The sequence below is a fragment of the Ammospiza nelsoni genome, chromosome W (genome assembly GCF_027579445.1).
Source record: "Ammospiza nelsoni isolate bAmmNel1 chromosome W, bAmmNel1.pri, whole genome shotgun sequence".
NCBI lineage: Eukaryota > Metazoa > Chordata > Aves > Passeriformes > Passerellidae > Ammospiza > Ammospiza nelsoni.
The window spans coordinates 11,964,266-11,982,206 of record NC_080668.1 but is presented as its reverse complement, the minus strand read 5'-3'; the positions used below and the strand labels follow the sequence as shown (position 1 = coordinate 11,982,206).

The 17,941-nt window shown below is 43.1% G+C and overlaps 2 protein-coding genes and 1 pseudogene across 3 annotated transcripts in view; 2 read left to right on the top strand and 1 right to left on the bottom strand.

Moving 5' to 3' along the window:
• LOC132086183 (E3 ubiquitin-protein ligase KCMF1-like) overlaps positions 1-17,941 on the bottom strand; it is a 147,069-nt gene that overhangs the window by 75,992 nt on the left and 53,136 nt on the right. The window lies entirely within an intron of this gene.
• LOC132086184 (E3 ubiquitin-protein ligase KCMF1-like) lies at positions 1,913-11,999 on the top strand. Its single transcript, XM_059491657.1, has 4 exons — positions 1,913-2,047; positions 8,475-8,565; positions 11,075-11,260; positions 11,902-11,999. Exons 1-4 carry the CDS (start codon positions 1,979-1,981, stop codon positions 11,919-11,921), a joined length of 366 nt encoding a protein of 121 aa, XP_059347640.1. The 5' UTR covers positions 1,913-1,978; the 3' UTR covers positions 11,922-11,999.
• Positions 11,989-16,109, top strand: LOC132086093 (ras-related protein Rab-7a-like; annotated as a pseudogene).

Below are 17,941 nucleotides of genomic sequence, written 5' to 3'. Positions count from 1 at the left end.
GAAATAGCCTAAGTTTTTTTCTAGCAGGATGGGTTTTTCTGGCCAATGGGTGACCCATGCTATAGCTGTCTGTTCCTGAAGGACTGTACTCTGTGGAAAAGGACCCATGTTGGAGCAGTTTTGTGAAGGACTGAATCCTGTGTGAGGGACACCCCCCCCCCCCCCCCCCCCCGGAGCAGGGGAAGAATTAGTGGCAGAGATGAAGAGTATGGAACTGACTGCAACCCCTTATTCCCCATCTGCCTGCACTTCTTGTGGGGGAAGGAGGTACAAGAATCATGAGTGAAATTGAGCCTGGGAAGGGTGGAGGGGGAATGTGTTTTTAGTTTTGTCTTTGTTCTTTGCTATCTTACACGATTTTTATTTGCAATAAATTAATTTTGCCCATGTAGGAGTCTATTTTGCCCCTGACGATAACCGGTAAGCAATCTCCATGTCTTTATCTTGACCCATGAGCTTTTCCATCTTATTTCCTCCCCATGTTCTGTTGAGGAGGGGGAGAGTGAGAGCACTTGGGTGGGCACTTGGTGGCCAGCTACGGTCAACCTGCCACACCTGATCAATTATTTTAGTCCTTAGCAGCCTTGAAATGATGTGAAATACATACTAATGAGAGGTTACTGGAGGAGCTTTAGTCATGGCCTTGAATTTTGAGACTTGGACCAGTATAGGGACTCATGTGAGACTGCAGGAAATTAATAAGAAGCACTAGTGACTTTCAGCTTTGGCTGTGTTTGTGTTTATGAGCCTAGTTGTCTCGCTTCTTCTGTAAGTCAATGCACAATCTAGTATTTCTGAATGAGGAAGGTGAAATTGTGAATGGTAACAGTTGTATTGTTTTTCAGTTCCTAGAGTGATTCTGGGAAAAGATGCTTGCTAGACATAAACTTTAAAATGCTGAATGGGCACAAACATTGGTATGCTATCCCGGCAAAGGGCAGAAAGCATTGCAATAAGTCTATTAAAGAACAGGGATATGCATATCTAGTACTCTATAGAAATTATACTTTTTGACAGAACAGCAAAGAAATTCAGAGCAGATTTCCCAGTTTTGGTGTTTCTGAAAAATAATTGCTGGCAGGGAGCCACAGACTCTGCATACTAAGCTGAGGATGCTTTATGATTTGTATTATGTGGAAGCATATGGTTTTCTCACTGTTCCTGCCATTTTCAAGGAGTTAACTAGACAAATAAGGTAGTACCACTTCCCAGGAGTATCATATTAAGAATTTATGTTACTTCTGTTTAAGTTCCCGTGGTGTAAGTTCATCTTGGGTGCTTATAAGGGTACAAGATCAAAATCCTCCAGCTACCTTTTGCAAAAATGTGAGCTGCTTACATGAAGTTAAGCTTTAAAATGCCAAATTTGAGGTTTGGATAGATTGACTACATTTTAGCTTGAGTCTTTACTATTAGAAGATGATTCATTTAGCCAGGGATTAGCTCCCCATATTGTTAAACACTGGTTCAGCTATGGCACCAATATCAACATATGAAGTGCTGGTGTCACCGAGTCATTTTGAATTACAGTATTTAACATAGATTTGCTGTGAGAGCACAATGCATCTACAGTGATTTTACCTGTAATGCAAGCTCACCTATGGTAAAAACAAGGATGGGGAGAAAAATGATGGTTCAGACTTAGTTTTCTAACATTCAGGAAGAGCCATGTTGTTTGCTAGTGTAAAAATCATGTAGTCTGTTTATTTTTTTGGAAGTCGAGTCATTGAACAGCTTTATAGTATTGGCATTTACACTTTGTGCAGAAGGAAAATGTTTATTTTGATTAATTAGTTAATGAAATTGCCAGTGATTACATGTACGCAAGTGTATATATACAGAAGTTATTTAAATAATGAGCTATCCTGCTTGAAAAGAGCCATTCCTAAAATATCATCTTTTTCCAGATTTGTATTATGGTGGAGAAGCTTTCTCTGTAGAGCAGCCACAGTCCTTTACTTGTCCTTATTGTGGAAAGATGGGTTATACAGAAACATCTCTTCAGGAACATGTTGCTTCTGAACATGCAGAAACATCAACAGAGGTGGTAAGCCGCTTCAGCGTTGTTTTGAAATTACAGTGAAAGTATATGAAAATATCCAGAAAATAAGGTGTTTTTTTTCTTGAAGTATGTGGTAATTTGAATGCTGACCAGGAAGGTATGTAGCATACATACACGCTATGCTGGTGTTTTCCCTATAGACTCCTTGAGCTATTAACAGTGCCTACATCATCACCTTTACCTCTCTCTAGAATTTCTCACAACACTCCCTCATCAGTCTGTCAGTTTTGCAGCCGAGTCCCTGGGTCCTTGCTGTGCAGGCCACTAAATCCCGATGTTACAGAAAAGGTTAAACCTTTGTAAAAATAAAACTTTTTAAAATATTGATATATTGATTTTCAGTATATTGGGGGTTTTTAATAAAGTGGCTCCTGCTGTTTCCCTCAACCCTTCCACTTGATTTTTTCTGATGATTTCAACAGTGACCATTGATGCAGAGCAATTACATACCATATAAATAGCCTACTGCAACAGTATTTTGCTTTTGTTTTTGTCAGTAAGCATTCTCCTCAAGTCTTCTCAAGTCTACATCTAGATGTTACTGTTGCTTGTGCCAGAAGGTCTGAAATTTTTCTGAAATGCAAGGTGACTTCTTTGCTATTGAAACAATAAAATAATAAATAACTTGGATTTTGATACTCTTAGAAATAGTTTGTTCTCAACCCTCATTACAGTGTTGAGAAACTACATGCTTGCACTGCTTTTTGTTCAGACAATTTTCTTTTTAGGAAAGTTCGTAGCCTTGTTTTTAGATTTCCCTTTATGGTGCAGGTGTATGTTTTGTATTTATTCTAACACCCACTTCACTAATTCAACAGTTATGTGTGTTATCAATCCTAAGTTAAATTCTTGACCAAGAAATTTGGGCATCTTTCCAGCAGTAGGGAATATATTCATATTTGTGTGTGAATACTGTTTATGCCTGAGGAATGTATGATTACAGAAGGACATTCAGGGAACTGTTGTCTAGTTATTTTTGTTGTAGATCCCTATAGATATGTGCATGCTTGAAGAAATTTTTTTTGAGAACTTATATGGGAGAAGGACAATCTCTCCCCTTAGCACCTGCTAAGGGCCTTATATCAAGGAGTAGTGGAAGACTTAAAACTGGTGTAAGACCCCCCCCAAAAAACTCTCTTGACAAGCCTCTTAAAAGGGCTTACGGTTTTTCATGTACTCTGAGTTAGATGCACAGGAGAAATACCATCAAGATATTCTCAAGAGGTCAAAACAACAACAACAACAAAAAAACGTTACTGGCAACTTCACAAAATCAGGGAACTTTGGTAAAAGTTTAGAGCAGCATTCAATCAACATAAAGCATTTCACAAAGCATTAACTTCAGTCCATTCAACTTAGCAAACTCCAAGCCCATTTGATTTTAAGTTAGTCAAAACTCCAAGAAGAGGGAATTAGGAGAAAGAGAAAGAGAATAAATATAGAAAAGAACAAACATAGCTGACACTCCTGGTTCCAGCAGTGTTCAGCTGATAGAAATTCCAAGACGAGGTAGGGTCAAGATGTGTGCTCTCCTCATGCTTTGGTTTAAGTACCCTTTGGCTTTCCTGGGCCCTTCCCTCAGGTGGGACTTCTGGTCATCTGGCCACTCTGGGGCTAGATTGAGGCTCCAGGGATGAGATGTGGAGCATTGCCTCCAGTGTGCTAGTGATTGGCAGCCATTGTGGGGCTGGGATACAGGCCCAGGGAGAGTGGGGTGTGCGGGACAGTGCATCGCCTCACCAAAGGCAAGGCCCGACCTGTTCCTTCCCCTCACACACGCACCCAAAATGTTTTGAGCCAGCAATGTCCTCCAGTCTCTCACAACTGGTCAGTCTGTTCTGAGACTCAAGTGTCTTGGTCTTCCCTAAAAACATATGAATTACTGGTCTATATAGTTTTCATTTTTAGATTTAAAACTGGAGTTATTATTATTTCTCCATCAAGTGATTAAGGATAATGGTCAGAAATGCAGGACATATTCAGATGGATGATAGTTACTGTTGATATTGGGTTTCAAAAGCAGAATTCAGGCAGAGGGGTTTTTTTTAGGGTTGCAGGTCTGAAAATGGTAAGAAATGCGATCAGATATCACCTTTGAATCAAGTTTCAGAATGAAGACATCACTTTTCTGCTACTCAGTCACATTTAGCAGATTCATTTTGTATTCAGTAAGGCAGCAACTAGACTGATGTGAAAGGTGGGTCAACCTTGGCTGGCTGCCAGATGCCCATCAAGTTCTTCTCTCTCACCTCCCTCCCCAGCAACAGGATGGGTAGAAAATATGGCAAAATGATAATTGGTCAGGATAAAGAGGGGCATTACTCAGCTCCTCAACATTTCCTGCAGCTTTCTTCAGAGCACATCCACCTGATCTGATGTGAGATCCTTCAAGGGCTGAAGGGGGACAACCTGTGTCACCATGGTCTTCTCCACTGGCTGCAGGGGAATCTCTACTGCCTATAGCACCTCTTCCCCCTCCTTCTCTACTGACCTTGGTGTCTGGAGGGTTACTTTTCTCATATTTCCTCACTCCTCTTTCACAGCTGCTGCTGTGCAGTTTTTTTTACTTTCTTAAATATATTATTACAGAGATGCTACCACCATCACTGATTGGCTCAGCTTTAGCCAGGGACAAGTCTGCCTTTGAGCTGATTGGAACTGGCTCTGTTGGCCATGGGGACAGCTCCTGTTGTCTTCTCAAGCCAAAAAGTCTTTAATGTGTACAGTAAAAAAGGGAGCATGGCACAGATCAGATAAAGTAATAGTGAGAACAGAAAAGTTAATACTATGGTCAGCAGTGGTTAAACAGCTATAATAATTCTATGTTTCCTCTAATATGCTCTGGTCAAATCTGTCATTATCTCAAACCCTTTGAGTCCTAGGTTGCATGCCAAAAATACTGGTCATGGTTTAATGTTGAAGCGAAGGGAGACGACCCATCCTCTGAGCAGCATCGAACTCCGATTTATTGATCCACCAGGCACATTTTATAACAGTGTTAATTAAGCTCATACATATTGCAAAACCCGAGCTCATCACAGGTTACAGATTAAACATTAATCCCTCCTTTTGTTTTCAATACCTGTGGTTTGTTATTGAAACCAAGATTTGTGTTCTCACCCTGATATGAATGGTTCTCAAGGCCTCCATGTTTGTCACTTTTGCTTTCCGTAACAGCCAAGGACAGAATGTTTACCTGTTATGAAAAAACGGCCTGAGAACTCTGCTGTTTATAGAAATGTGCCTGAGAACCTTATTATTTACAGAAACAGGCTTGGGAACTGCTGCTTACAACTGCCTTTTCCATCAGCTGTATATTTTCATGGCCCTTTTTTCCTTCAAGCCATGTCTGAGCAAAATTCTCCAACAGTTTAATCCCAGCTGGCAACCGGCATACACAGCTACTTGCTCACTTCTCCCCTGCCCCTAGGGGGATGGGATGGCAGAGGGGGGAGAGAATAAGGAGGGTAAAAGTGCAAAAACCTGTGGGTTGAGATAATAGGGAAATCAAAATCTGCCTATGCAAGCAAAGCAAAATAAGGAATTAATTCATTCCTTCCCATTGGCAGGCAGATGTTTAGCCATCTCCAAGAATGCAGGGCTCCATCACATGTAATGATTTCTTGGGAAGACAAACACTGTAACTCTGAACCATCCTCCTTTCTTCCCTGTGTTTTTTATTGCTAAGCATGATGGCATATGGTATGGAATATCCCTTTGGTAAGTTTGGATCAGCTGTCTCAGCTGTGTCCCCTCCCAACTACTTGTACATCCCCAGTCTACCTGTTGTTGGAGCAGTGTGAGAGACAAAAGGTCTTGATGATGTTTGAGAACTGTTCAGCAATAGCTAAAACATTGATGTATTATCAACACTCCTTTGGTCACAAAGCCAAAGCATAGCAATATATGGGCTACTATGAAGAAATTTACCTCTATCCCATCCAAAACCAGTATACCTGCATACATAGGGAGGTGATGGTAATAAGGGAACATATCCAGAAACTGTCAAGTGTGATGTTTGGAGGCTAACTAGCTAAAGGCTTTTTAATAATATCCTGGATTTCATTCCAAGTAATATGGTGATCTGTTAATTTTAAGGGATGTTAAAAGCATGGCTGCCTTATCCAGCTCAGGACTCCCTTCTGCTCAGCTGCTGAAGCCCAGCCTGGGGACATAAGGCCCATGTTCAGACTGAGGGATGCAGCTGCCACTTTCCTGTTTGCAGGTTCAGCCACTACTCAAGACGAGCACATATTTTGGAGACCTGTACACTCACAGAGGACACTGACACATGGCCCATCACACAGATGACCACAAACACAGTTCTGCCTTCAATAGCACCTACACATAGGACTTGCATAAAACATAAGTATGGGCTGCCAAGTTCCCTCCTTCCTCTTCATCTGGTAGAGATAAAAGGTTGCTGCTAGTGAAGGTACATGATGCTCTCTAGATTCACAAGCACACATATGTTCACTGTGATCCCTTGAGTCCTGGCATGGCCCTCTTTGTCCAGTACCCCTGCCTGGATTCCAGGCACTCTTACCTGCTTCACAGGTCTCCTATTTGCCAGCTAGTCCAGCTTGATGCTCACTTGCAAACACTTATGCACTCATCTCACAAACGCTCCACATTGACAAGTCCCCCTGGGCATACTAGCACAGACTCTTGCCTGCTTAATACTCCTGCCTAGACTTGAGATTCTTCTCTACTCATTTGCTAGGTCCAGATTGAAGTTTCCTAGCCAATACACATGCACACCAGGTTTGGGGAAGATGCAGGCAACCACTCCCTTTTCCCCAGCAGCTGACACCAGGCACCACATGGGCTGTGACTGGTTGTCCTGCTTCAGCTACCAGTGCTGGACCCCTCACTCATACTGATTTCTCCTGTTAGCTGTGTTTTGGGACACATACCGTTCCTGCCCCAGTGGCTGGAGGCAGAGACCATGACTCACTCTGGTAGCTGATCTTAAGACCCCACTCAGTCCAGTAGCCAGCACCACAGGCCAGGGGTGCCTGCACCTCTGGTCTGACTGGAGTAGTTGGCACCAAATACACTTATGACAGCTCCCCCAGCTGCAGGCACTCCAAGTACAAAGTTTGTAGTACCCACCCTAGGTCTAAACAGGTATGGCCCCTCCAGCTACTGATACTTGTTCCAGTAGCTGACACCACAGGCCGCGGAGACACCTACAGCCCTAGTCTGACTCCAGTATCTGGCACCAATTTTTTCTTCATACATACACAAGTCTCACCAGTAGCTGGCACTTAGTCCTCACAGCATACATACACATGGGATAGACTAGTGACATTATGCAGAGATTGTTAAAATTTAATAAGAAGATATAGGAAGACAGGGCAGACTATGGTGATCAGGCTCAATCAGATAAACATACTGACCACCTCTGTTTTACATGTGATCAGTCCACTTTATACACATTTGTGTCTACCCTCCCCTTTGTTCCTCCTGGCTCTCCCTTCCCCCTGCATTTCTCTTATAGGTTCGTATGGTTCTAATGATTCTCTCACCCCTTCCAGTCTGGAGTCTCCCCGCTAATTTACAGCCTTATCAGTTGCAAAGTCCAGGTTGATATCCTTGCAAGAGTAGTTCAAACCTAGCATATACTGTATCAAAGTTTCTCCTTTCTGGCTTATTAACATGTGATCTGTCAAGCTTGAAGGCTGGCCTGCAAAACTGTTGCAAAGGACTTTTAAGGAATGCTTCTCTCAGATGGTTGCAGTCATTAGGGGGAAAAATCAAAATAGTAAATGAAGATTGTTATGGTAGTAAGTGTCCCTAGACTTTTCTTAAATGTGAGTTTAAGTTTAAGAGAAAAACAAAACCATAATGCTATCTCTCAAAATACTTGGTAGGAATAAGGAGTTTCTCTGCCAAATTTCTACTTGTGTTATTGCAGTGGGTGGTCTCAGTTGGGATACTTTAATGAATGTTCACATCTGGTTTCATTCTCCTTCCTACACTTCACTGATGAGATGAATGAGAAGTTCGTGAGAAGTCAAAGAGCAGTAAATGAACTTGATAATGTCATATGTAGGTACATTCAAGCAGTAATCCTGTGCAATTAGACCTACTGTCTGTTTTGGAATTGACACATAAAGACAATATTGAAAGCTGAAACATTGTAGATAGGATTTGAAAATTTTACTTTTTGGTTTCCATGGTATTATTAAAAGCATAATTACAAGGAAAAGTGAGACTTAAAAAGATTCTACAATTAACAGCTGTGTTTGAACACATTTACTGTTTTAAATTGTGTCTGTTTAGGTGTAGGATTAGAATGTGATATTTAAAGTATAAGAATCCATGTCGTGATCAACTCTAAATTGTGTTTTGTGATTTGTGTAAATTTGGCTGTGTTTGGTTTTTTTTTCTCACTTTGTTTTTTCAGATCTGTCCAATATGTGCAGCATTACCTGGAGGGGATCCTAATCATGTCACAGATGACTTTGCAGCTCATCTTACACTGGAACACAGAGCTCCTAGAGATTTAATATCCTTTCTTAAGTTGAGGGAAAAGGGATAGACTGTTCCTTATGATAGCTGTAACTACTTGTTCTGACTTATGTAGTCAAGTGGCTCCATCAGTGTAGCTTTTTTTTAGAATTGGTGTTTAGTTATAGGGGAACTATACATCTGAATTTTTAATGTGTGTGTATATATATATATATATATATATATATATATATAAAAAATCTCCATCAGACTGTGAATAGGCTTTAGGTGTTGCTTGACAATGTGGGTGTGTGTTTTTGTTTTATTTCTGATAGCGAAAGCTTTTAAAGATCTTTCTGATGCCCAGCTGCTTCTTTCTGCAATTTTTACCCTTCTTGGCCATTACTTCTGATGCCATTTTGTGTCTGGGAAAGCAGCAATCCAGATGCAGTAGTGTTTTATAGATAATTACAAGACTGAAAGCAGATTTCACTAAAAGCATATGTGTTAGAGAATACGTTGAACTTTGAAATTGAGGGATCTTAAATGTTTGATTAGTTTTATTACTATATTTCAATAGGGTAGTTGCAGCCTCTTATTTATTGACTTTTTAAAAAATATAACTAGAAGACCTATCAGGAGACTTCCATGGGATTAGGGCTATCTTTGTTAACTGCAAATTGCAGTGCTATAACTACTGTCAATGACCGAAGAGCTCAAACTGTCAGTTTCTTCACACTCCTATTACTAGCTGCATAAGAGCTAAAGAAATCAGAATAATCTTTTCAGTTACTGAGTAAAGCCGCAGTGTCAGTCATCACAAAACTGATGGGGAGAGTCTATAAATAATTATAGGAAATGCATGTAAAAGTTTCCATATAACATTACTTTAGCAATCAGTGTTGCCAAGTTCACAAAAATTGAGAGTTTCTGGACTAGTTGTTCCATGTTGGGTGCTATTTCACATCTTCTGACAGCTAAGACTAAAAAAAAAAGAAATAGGGGAGAGATTTCCCCCTGCCCAGTTGCTATCAGCTTAGGAAAGGATAGATATAGTCTTCTGTGTAGCAGTTAGGAGGGTATTTAAAGCCGTTTTAAATGGCTACACGTATTTCTTGTGAAGAATTCCATGCAGATGTTGCAAGATACTACCTTTATCCCTGGAGACTCTGGACAGCTCTTTAAATTCCAATTTCTTTCCTAAACAATTTTCAACTGTTTTACTGTTTAAAACATGGCTTTAGTCTTGACCTTGTAAATGGTTCTAGCTTGGTTGTTTTCAGTATATGTTTGCAATGAGTTAAGAGTTCCAAATGCTTTTTTTAACCCCAGCATAGTTGGGTGAGACATCAGTATACTCTTGACTAGTATATTCAAATAATGTTATTTTTCTTGAAAACACTTTGAAAGGTACAGTTAGCAAGCTACTATGATACTTTTTGAAATGAGGCCAAGGCTGGAATTTTTCCAAGTATTTATATTAAGGATGTTCTAGTTATCTTATTTTCCAAGTTTACTTTTTAAAAAGGCCAGAATTGGGGCATTTCTCTGTCAGATGTAGCTATGGAAAGCTTCCCAAACTGCCTGAGAGAAGCAGTCAATCAGTAAAATATTAGTGACTATGTTCTGTCACTACTAGTATCCAGTATCAACAGATTCAGAGGAAGAACAAACCAATCTGTGCTAGACAACTATATTTTGTCCCAAAGGACATTTTCTCCCCCTCCTAAATCCTGAAAGTGAAATGTTTTATGCTCTATAGTATAATAGATTTAAAAGAGTCAATTCTTCCTGAAAGTATTTATTATAGTAATTGGATATTCTTACTTGCCAAAAGAAATCTTAATTTTTCAGTCTTAAATTTTTCAATTCAGTGATATTGTGAGGAAATGAATTCTACACCATAACTGTGCATTGTGGAATAAGACATTGGACACCAGTCTGCTGCAGATAATAGATTTTATACAAGTGATAAACATGCTTTTTTTGAAAATAAGAAAATTGGAGATAAGGTGAGCTAAAGCTACTGTTTTTGAAATTGGAAAAATATTATATGTATAAGTACATTATTTCCTAGCTTAGTAGTTAATTGCACTACTGCTTCTTAAGGTAAAAGGAAGCTTTACCTAGACTGTCTTGGGAGAACACATTTGTGTGGTAAGAATAGCAATAAAATTTTGTAGATAATTTTCAGTACTTAAATGCCTTTCCCAATTTTGATGTTAAAATCCTTGTCTATTGAGCAATATGTTCTGCTGAATATGCATCATCAGTTGTAGCATTACCTAGTAAAAACTTTAATCCAAAAGGCATAAAATGCATCCTGAGATTTTTTTAAACATGATAAAAAGCCTGGGAACGATGAATTTGGCGCAAGGAGCCCTGGGTGCCTTGAGTTCACATCTATAGATCTGACTGGCACCATAGCTATAATTACTTATTATTCACTTATAAAGTTGAATCACTGTTTTATGAATGAGGAATGTGTTGCCCAATTATTCAATCTAGTAAATGTTCTTGCTGTTTAATAGTTGATAGCAATAGACTTTTCTTAACTGCTTGATTATGATGAATCTAGTGGCGTTCGGCACGTACGTAGAATGTTTCATCCAGGCCGAGGTTTGGGAGGCCCCCGTGCACGTAGATCAAACATGCACTTTACTAGCAGTTCCAGCAGTGGGCTTTCATCTTCTCAGAGTTCATATTCTCCAAGCAATAGAGAAACCATGGATCCTATAGCTGGTAAGAGCTGTAACCACTGATTTTAGATCAGAGTCTTTAAACAGACTTTGAAACAAAGTCCATGATGAAAATGGTTGTCTTATTTTTCTGTTGGTTTGGGGTTTTTTTTAAATGCTTCCCAATGTCACAATTGATGGGTATTTACTGATGACAAGTACCCTTAATTGGATTGTCTACAGGGATTGAACCTGGAACTTCTGAAATGAAAACCACTACCCCTTTAGCTTGTGCTTTTAGAGACTTCTAGGCTCATTTCCATGACTGACCTGTTCACAGGTGGCATGCAAGAATGGTTGACATTTGAAAGGACCTTTTAAGATCACCTACTACAACCCCATCCAACTTCCCTCCCTCCCTGCCCCCAAGCAAGGCCACCTAGAGCAGGTTGCTCAGGACCATGTCCAGTCAGGTTTTGAATATTCTTACCTATGAACTCCACAACCTCTCTGGACAGCCTGTTACAGAATTTGGTCACCCTCACAGTAAAAAGTGTTTTCTTGTGTTCAGATGGACTTAATTTTTTTTAAATGTCTGCCCATTGCCTCTTGTCCTGTCAGTGGGCAATAGAGTGTCTGGCTTCCTTTTCTTCATTTCCTCCCATCAGGTATTTATATGCATTGTTAAGATTCCTCCCCCTTCAGCCTTTTCTTTTACAGGCTGAAGAGTCCTAGGTCTCTTAGCCTCTCCTCATATGACATGCATGAATGTATTTTTGAATTTTCGAGTGGATGGACAGCAGGATGGGGACTAGGGGAGCAAAGTCCTTCCCACTGTAAGTAAACATCAGGTTCATGACTACCTGAGGAACCTGAATGTACATAAGTGTATGGGACCTGATGAGATGCATCCTAGAGTCCTGAGCAAATTGGCTGATTTAGTTGCCACGCCACTCCCCATGATATCTGAAAAGTCATGGTAGTCAGGTGAAGTCCCCAGTCATTGGAAAAAGGGAGACATCACACCCATTTTTTAGAAGAGTAAAAGGGCAGCAAGTCTCAGGCCAGGTGCCACAGCACATGCACCAGTGTAAAAGCTGACATAGGAAGAAAGTGTTACTAAAAGTCATCATTATTGGAGACTCTGGTGTCGAAGACATTTCTCCACAGAAATCCTTTATTTCACATTTCTGTGTTTTCGGGAGCCAGAGGCCCCCGAAGAGAAGGTAAACAATTGTTATCAGCTGCTGTGGAATGCAATAGGATTCACCTTGATTGGCTCATTTTCTATGTTTATAATTAAGAGCCAATCATCAGTTCAAGCCAGGGGACTGAGTCCTTGGCCACAACTTTGTTGTGGTTTCTTTTCTATCTCTTCTTAGCTTAGCTAGCAGCTCTGCAAACCTATCTCTATATTCTATTAGTACAGTAATAATGTATTATATCATATATTAATAAATCAAGCCTTCTGATCAAGATACAAGATTCACCGTCTCTCTCTCACCAGCTGCGACCCACACAGGACGCGGTAATATCTGGTGACCCGACGTGTCAGAGCAAAAATTAATCTGATAAGACCAGAGGAGCAAAATTGCTGCACTGGGTAAAAATCCTGTATGTGTGGCATTTGATGGTTGCTTTGAAGTGACCTCAGAAAGTGGATTCAAGCCAGGAGCTGAAGAACCGAAGATCCTGATTTGGACAGAGTTCACAGCCAAGGCTGACCACAAAGAGAATCTTTCTTCTGGAAAACCATCAGGAAAGATGATGGAAAAGAGCAGCAGACCTGTGGAGCTGGCCAGAGCAAGCTGGACTCTTTCAAAAGGTACTGTTCACTTTTCTATCCCTGATGAACCAGCCCTTCGTAGCTTGTGGCTGTTTGTATGGCAGACCCATGCCTTGCCAGAAGAGATTCAATTCTCCCCTTCAGAGGAGAAAATAATAGCCCTCTGGAAACATTGGTGCAGGGAAGACGGTTTCTTTTTGTCAAAAACAGATATCTATGAATTCTTTCGATGGGCAAAGCTTTTTGGGTTCTTTGCTGATGTCTTATATGCTTTAGATGCTTTTGTCTGGGAGTGCAAGGACTCGATTATCCAGCGCGTCTTCAGTAAGGGACGCGTGTTGCCTTCTATCTACCCAGCATTTATAAAGCTTTTCCCTGTCCTGAAACGCAGAGCAGCTTGTTTTCAGTGGATCTCTAATTGTTATGGCCAAGCTCCGTTTCCACCACCTTTGGCAGAAGACGCGGTGGGGGAGGACATTTTTCTTCCCAGCCCCCCCTGCTTCACGGCGGGGGGGGGGCGAAACTTCGCGGCGTGAAGAAGTTTTTTTTACTCTTGCTCCGGAACATGCTCAGATGGAGCCTTCTCCTTCCCCCCCTTCTCTCTCTCCGGGGGGATGGGAGCGGCCGCTCAAGCCAGCGCCGGCCTCTCAGACTCCGCCTTCAGACATGGGGGCGGCACCGGTCTCCGAGGTTTCCTCCACGGCCCTGCTAGAGCCGTCACTCCAGGAGATCCCGTCTCCGCCTCTCCAGGAGGTCCCGCCCGCGGTTTCATCGGCCTCCCTGCCCCCGCCAGAGCCTGTGTCGGAGACGGCAGAAGAGAGAGCACTTCCAGCGATTGACCTGTTGCTAAGCAACACCGACGCTCCGCCGTCTCTCCAAGCACCGATGCTGCCCGTGCCGTGTCTGCCGCCGCCTCCAGCCGAGACAGTTCCTGTTCAGGATGGGGCTGAAAACGCCGTTGAACCTGCGGGACCCTCGGAGCAGCCCGCCGCGGATCCCACGATCAGCGTCATTCCCTCCTCGGCCGGCTCCTCCGTGGCCAGAGTCACTGCCGCGTTCCAGGCCAGCCCCGGCGTCACCCACAGCCCCGCGGGCCCCCACCCCGGCCCGGTGCCCCCCATGGCCGGCCCGCCAGCCCCGGGCCCGCCCCAGGAAGCGGCCCCGGAGGCTGGCCTCTCCTTCAGTGGGGCCGGGGCTGCCCGCCAGCTCACTGTTGTGGCAGTCCGGCTGCCGGCTTTCAAGCTCGGCGGTTTGGGGGGTGGTTTTTCGGGGATTGTCCCATGGAGGCCGCCGCCCCTCTTGTGCCCTAGCGGCGAGGGGGAGGGGGCTCCCGAAAGTTTTGCCTTTGGTCCCCAGCCCAGTGGGGGTGGTGCCGTGATGCTGTGGGAAACAAACATTCCCAGATCCGAGATGAAGATTCTCGGGGCAGCTTCTATTTCCCTGCTGCTGGCATGCCTCAGTGGTTTAGGGGAAAGGAAGCATCTCACTACCCGTGCTGCCATTGTGCTGGCAACAAGGTTCAGGCCCGCGGGAATGCAGAGCCTTCCTTATGGGTTTGGCCTGGGATGCTGGGCTCAGGAGGTTCCTGGGCCAGGGCCATCATTTGGCCTCCTTGTGTTTCTAGGGGTTCTGGTTTGTCCTACCGGTCCGGGTCCCCCTGTGTGAGCCAGTTTTGGGGTTCCTGGTCCAGTATGGGCCAGGGCCCCCAGGGCCTTTCCTTCTCTGGCATTGCTCTGCTCGGCTGCTGCTCTTTTGCTTTTCGATCAAAAAAAAAAAAAAAAAAAAAAAAAAAAAAAAAAAAAAATTAAATAAAAAAGATTGAAAATAGGCGGGCAGCAGCTCTGAAGTGCTGAAGCACTGAAGGGCCAGAAAAGGACATTCTAAAAATTGTTCAAATTGTTTCAAATTATTTAAAATTGTGTTATGCTGTTTCAGGACCAAAAAGGACTCTCAGATGTCCAAAAGAAACAACTTCAGCTGATGGACTGTTCCTGAAACTCAGCTGCATGGACTTGAATTCTCTTTACATTGTTTCTTGCAATTTTCTTATATTGTAGGATTGTTTTAGTGAATTGTTGGTATTCTATATTTTATAGGTGAAGGAATTTCCTGTTCATTCCACATCAGCATTTTTCTTTTATTTTTATACAATTTAGAAAGGTGAGATGTCGCAGACATTTCTCCACAGAAATCCTTTATTTCACATTTCTGTGTCTTCGGGAGCCAGAGGCCCCCGAAGAGAAGGTAAACAATTGTTATCAGCTGCTGTGGAATGCAATAGGATTCACCTTGATTGGCTCATTTTCTATGTTTATAATTAAGAGCCAATCATCAGTTCAAGCCAGGGGACTGAGTCCTTGGCCACAACTTTGTTGTGGTTTCTTTTCTATCTCTTCTTAGCTTAGCTAGCAGCTCTGCAAACCTATCTCTATATTCTATTAGTACAGTAATAATGTATTATATCATATATTAATAAATCAAGCCTTCTGATCAAGATACAAGATTCACCGTCTCTCTCTCACCAGCTGCGACCCACACAGGACGCGGTAATACTCTGGGATGGGAAAGACATCACACATGAACCAGTATGTAAACAAGAAATTCAGTAACCACTACAAAGCTACGATAGGTGCAGGCTTCCTGACAAAAGAGGTCATGGTGGATAACAGGCTAGTGACAATGCAGATGTAGGATATAGCACTCCAAGAATAATTTCAGTCTCTGTGAGCTGCCTTCTACAAGAGAGCAGACTGCTGCATCCTGGTGTTTGCTGTCATGGCCTCCAACACATTTAAAACCCTAGACAGCTCAAGGGATTAATTCCTCATTCAGGCCAGTCCAAGAGATCCTGAGGACTCCTTTTTTTGTGCTGGGAAACAAGATTGACCTAGAAAACAGATAAGTCACCACAAAACAGGTACAAGCCTGGTGCTACAGTAAAAACAACATCCCCTACTTTGAAATCAGTGCCAAGGAGGCCGTTAATGTAGAAAAAACTTTCCAGATGATTGCGTGAAATGCACTTAAACAGGAAACCAAAGTGGAGCTTTACAATGAATTCCCCAAACCCATCAAAGTAGACAAGAATGACTGAATGAAGGCTTCTGTGGAGAGTTGTATCTGCTGAGGGGAAAGGGAGGAGTTGAGCACAGTCCTTCACAAATGAATATCACACTTAGGCCCTCAAACACACGGTCCCTAATGATATCATACAATGGCTGATGTTGCTGATACTCCTGTTCTATTTAGCATTCAGAGATAAGGGAAGATGAACCTGGATAACCACCCTGACACCTACCCCAGAGACTATGGATGCTGCCCCAGAGCCCATCCCTGCCCCACAGCCCACCTCAGAAATGAACCACGCAGATTGGGTGGGGTTTCTGATGAAGGAGATAGGCCAGATGCTGAAGGAGTATATTTCCCCAGCTGGTAAGAAGCCCTCCCCCCTGCCTCAAAGAGGAAGAGTCTAATAGTGCAGCAGGGGAACCCACAGATGTTACATCCATCCAGGTTCCAGCTGAACTGCAAAGGTAGTCACAGCCAGTAGCAGTCTCCCCTGAAGAAACAAGCAAGTCTAAGATGAAATCAGAGCACCCAGACAAGGATAAGAATGGAGGACCCTCACAACCCACAGGGGAGCCAGAGGTTGCGATCATCATCGAGTCCCTGACATACAAAAGTCTCCGTAATCTGCCCAAAGACATTGTACGACGGGGACGTAAGGCTATTCAACCTGGTTACTTTGGGTCTGGGACCTTGTGGGCACAGGCATCCAACTGGATGGTGGTGAGGCAAGGAATTTGGGACCCTTGACCCAGGACTCAGGTATGAGTCATGTATTTGTAAGGGAGTCAGGGTCCCTTTCCTTCTGGGAGTGGCTTTTTTATGAGTGTCAGAGGTTTGTCCACAGGGAGAGAATGCAGGACCAGCACCATAGAATGCACTGGAAGACCCTTGAGGAAGGGATCCGACAGCTGAGAGAAGTGGCAATACTGGAGGTACTCTTTGGGAGGGATGGACAGCATGATAATGACCCCGACAAGGTCAGGTGCACAGGACAAATGTTGTGGAGCCTGGCAAATCTAGGGCCATCTCAATACACCACCTTCATTTCAATGATTGATGCTGATACCAGCTGAGAGGCAGTGGGCTCTGTAACCAACAAGCTTAGGAATTATGAAAGTATGATCAATGGCCCGATGCAGGCTCATGTCTCTGCTGTGACTAAGAACCTCAAAGAGGAGATGAGGGAGGTGGTGAGGGTGGAGGTAAGGAGGAACAGTTCCCATATCGTACCAGTGCAAGTCACAGGCCCCAAAGTCAGAGTACAATGTCCTCCAGCTAGAGAGAGAGGGTACACCCCACGGGCTGACCTATGGTTCTTTCTGTGTGACCATGGGGAAGACATGAGGAGGTGGGATGGGAAACCCACTTCTGTCCTGGCAGCATGGGTGAGTCAACTCAAGGAGGAAAACACTAACTGAGGGAGTTCCACTAAAGTAAAGTTAGCCTCAACCTCCCATGACCAAGCTGCTGGGTATGATCTGTGTCCTGGGTTGACTATATGATGCTTTTATCCCCAATCGTCTCATTCTGTTTATGTTGAATAATAATAAGTTTTGTACCTTTAAGAGTGTTACTGAGAGTGAAGGGGGGGAGAGAAGAAGCGCGCAGTTTGTTTTCAGACACTGCACTCACTCCTCCACATTCCTGCTCCTGACTGTGTTGTCTGCGGACAGACAGTGGGACAGAGCTCTTCTTTTGCTTTTTAGTTAGTGTTAGCTAGCTGAGGCAAAGAAGTTCCCTGGACTGTTTTTTTTCCTTTTTCTTTGGACCTCTTGAAACTGCTCTGGACTGAACACCCAGGAGAGCACCGGCAGCTGCAGCTGTGGCCCACCAGGCCAGGCCTGGCCTGCGACAATTCCAACACCGGAGGGACTGATCAGAGACTGAGTG

What these genes read in the sequence shown, in the direction of transcription:
- LOC132086184 (XM_059491657.1), top strand. Translation starts at nt 1,979, where the DNA reads ATGGGTTATACAGAAACATCTCTTCAGGAACATGTTGCTTCTGAACAT. An exon ending in CAGAAACATCAACAGAGGTG is followed by an intron (nt 2,048 to 8,474) that starts GTAAGCCGCTTC and finishes TTGTTTTTTCAG; the next exon opens with ATCTGTCCAATATGTGCAGC. An exon ending in TACACTGGAACACAGAGCTC is followed by an intron (nt 8,566 to 11,074) that starts CTAGAGATTTAA and finishes ACTTTTCTTAAC; the next exon opens with TGCTTGATTATGATGAATCT.